Here is a 2,399-nt window from a genome sequence, read left to right as displayed (position 1 = left end):
AAAACACCTTTAGATTAGAAATGTCTTGATGCATTTCATTGACAGAACACAGTATAACTCTGGTGTTGTCACTCTAACGGAACGCTCAAAACTGCAGACGTCTATCTGTACAGAGCTACACAGTCTTTGGTCACTAAAATATAGCTAAGAACTAACATTTCCTCTAAGTACCATAGTTAAGTGTCAAAAGAAGCTTAAAAAAGCTAAATATATGTGCATTTGTGCGATTAAATAAGTATTATCAGTGTTCATTTCCTATGATAACATTGGATAAATCTGACAGTTTGGCTCCTGGCGCCACATTTGAGTCTGCTTTGGTCCATGTTTTGGTATAAATGGAGGTTGTAGTTGTGTTGTTTAAGTGCAATTCTAATGTTTGCACATTTAAATGGTGGGCTCTAGATGTTTTTTTTGTTTTGTTTTTAATTGCGGGCCATATTATAAATATTCATTTTCTCTACGTGTCTAAAGGAGATATAGATGTGTATGAGGGCTTTGTCTTTGTGTCTGTCAGTGGAAACGTCCCATGGCCTCAGCAGCCTTCACTCTCACCACAGGATCTGGATCTTGGAGCAGCATCACTAAACCTGAGGATGAACGCACAAACACAGTCAATACCAGAAGACTAAGATCATTATTTGTCATTTAAATAAAGAAAAGGTTGTGCGGTGAATCACCTTTAGTGATGGTGCCCATGTTGAGGTGGGAGAAATGCTCCTCCGGAAGATTCCCCAACAGAAACCCTAGACAGACACACACGTTCTAGAGGTTTTAGACACTAATGTCCACGGCGTAGTGCAAGGTTAGAGAGTGTTGCAGTCATACCTATAAACATGGCGGCTCCTGCTCTGACTTCAGCCCAGTGGCTCTTGAAGAACTGGATGACTGAGATGTGATAGAAGTTCAGCATGCCTGGAAAGTCCTGAATCTATGAACCGCAAAACACACACTCATCAATCCAAACCCTCTGCATGTACAGTAGTTCAACGATATCATTTATTCTGACTTTGCAAAGAATCTGTGTGGTTGACCCTAAAATACACTTTGTGTTAAAACCAGAAATCTAAACTAGTTTTGATTCTTTTGTCCAGGTTTCCAAAGCATCGTTTCTCAATTCTTTATGAAAATGGCAACAGAAAACCTGCATCTCATTCAAAAACACTTCACAAAAGGACCATCTGAATACATGTCATACTTTAGAAGAAGTTGCAGAATGCTTCTTACTCAGCCATGCTTATGCGTGACTGTGTGTGACTCACCAGGTACTTGGTGAGGTCATTGATGAACTCTCCGTAGTGCAAGCTCTTGTCATCGAGGAGGTGGTTCTGAAACATGGCTGTGATCTGCTCCGATCCCACCACAGGAGCACACACTCGCATTGAATACTTGCACGCCTATGCAGATGAGAAAAAATAATAAAGAGTTTAAAACAATGCAGCACTTAATAATGTGTTTTTTTTTTTTAAAAGTTTGTGTGTGGATGCTCATTTCCTACTGTACCTTGACCACCTGTGGGTTTGGGTCAACCAGGTGTAAGAGCAGACTGACCAGAACATTGTGGATCTGGTCTTTGAACACTGGCTCTCCTGAGCCAAACTTGGACAGGTTCCCCATCAGAAGGATGGAAGCACAGCGGATCTCATCATTCTCCTGGATGAGCACAGAGCCAAAAGGTGCTGTTAGCGTTATATATGTCTTTATGTGTTTAAAAACATCTCCATCTTCTCACAAGGCTGAACAGAACACTAACAGAAATCAGCTCTGAATAGTTCAAAGACACTAAATCCTGTAGGTTGCATTCAGGGTCAACGCTGAAATTGCAAAATAAGTCTGGATATTTATGATTATTCTGAGATTCATACAATATATAACATAATACATATTACATGTTGAAAGATCTAAGGGAAACTTACACTTTCCAAGAATGGTTTAATCTTCATGAAGATATAGACCACTAATAAGTGGACGTTCTTCTTGTCCAGATAAAGGAGAACTTTGGAAAGTCCTGACATGGCTTCAAGGGCTATCAGCTTACCTACAGAAAGACCAAAGGCCAGAAATGAACCATATCATTTTCTACTAACAACCAATACAGGATGAGAGGCTTAAAATGTTGTTGGATTAACATGAGTGATGTAGTGAAAGAAAAAACAAAACGTAATGGACAAATGACTCCGCTGTCAATTTACCTGGATCTTCTTTCTCCTCCATGCCTGAACTCATGGCTGCCAGCAGCTCCTTGGCATATTTATTCACCTGGTGGAAGACGAAAGTGATGGTTGGAAAGAGGAAGGGATGAAAAGGTTTGTACCAAGGATTCCACAAAAATGTCATCTATCAGTGACAGCTAGTTTCCATTTGGTAGCAAAGATCTGTGCCCTTGTGTGTGTGTGTGTGTG

General features: G+C 40.3%; 1 protein-coding gene and 1 long non-coding RNA gene across 2 annotated transcripts in view; one reads left to right on the top strand and one right to left on the bottom strand.

The window, feature by feature from the left end:
• Nucleotides 1-2,399, bottom strand: part of mroh1 (maestro heat-like repeat family member 1) — a gene marked incomplete in the record, with an annotated part of 28,501 nt that overhangs the window by 2,041 nt on the left and 24,061 nt on the right. The window contains 7 exon segments of the mRNA XM_032518167.1: nucleotides 1-587; nucleotides 678-743; nucleotides 826-928; nucleotides 1,260-1,394; nucleotides 1,501-1,650; nucleotides 1,914-2,035; nucleotides 2,190-2,256. Coding sequence (XP_032374058.1) covers nucleotides 511-587; nucleotides 678-743; nucleotides 826-928; nucleotides 1,260-1,394; nucleotides 1,501-1,650; nucleotides 1,914-2,035; nucleotides 2,190-2,256 — 720 coding nt within the window.
• LOC116690968 (uncharacterized) overlaps nucleotides 1-2,399 on the top strand; it is a 19,301-nt gene that overhangs the window by 1,551 nt on the left and 15,351 nt on the right. The gene's annotated exons all lie outside the window — the stretch shown is intronic.

This window comes from Etheostoma spectabile, chromosome 6 (assembly GCF_008692095.1).
Source record: "Etheostoma spectabile isolate EspeVRDwgs_2016 chromosome 6, UIUC_Espe_1.0, whole genome shotgun sequence".
Lineage (NCBI taxonomy): Eukaryota > Metazoa > Chordata > Actinopteri > Perciformes > Percidae > Etheostoma > Etheostoma spectabile.
Note: the sequence above shows the minus strand (reverse complement) of the source record. Positions and strands in the feature narration are given on the sequence as shown.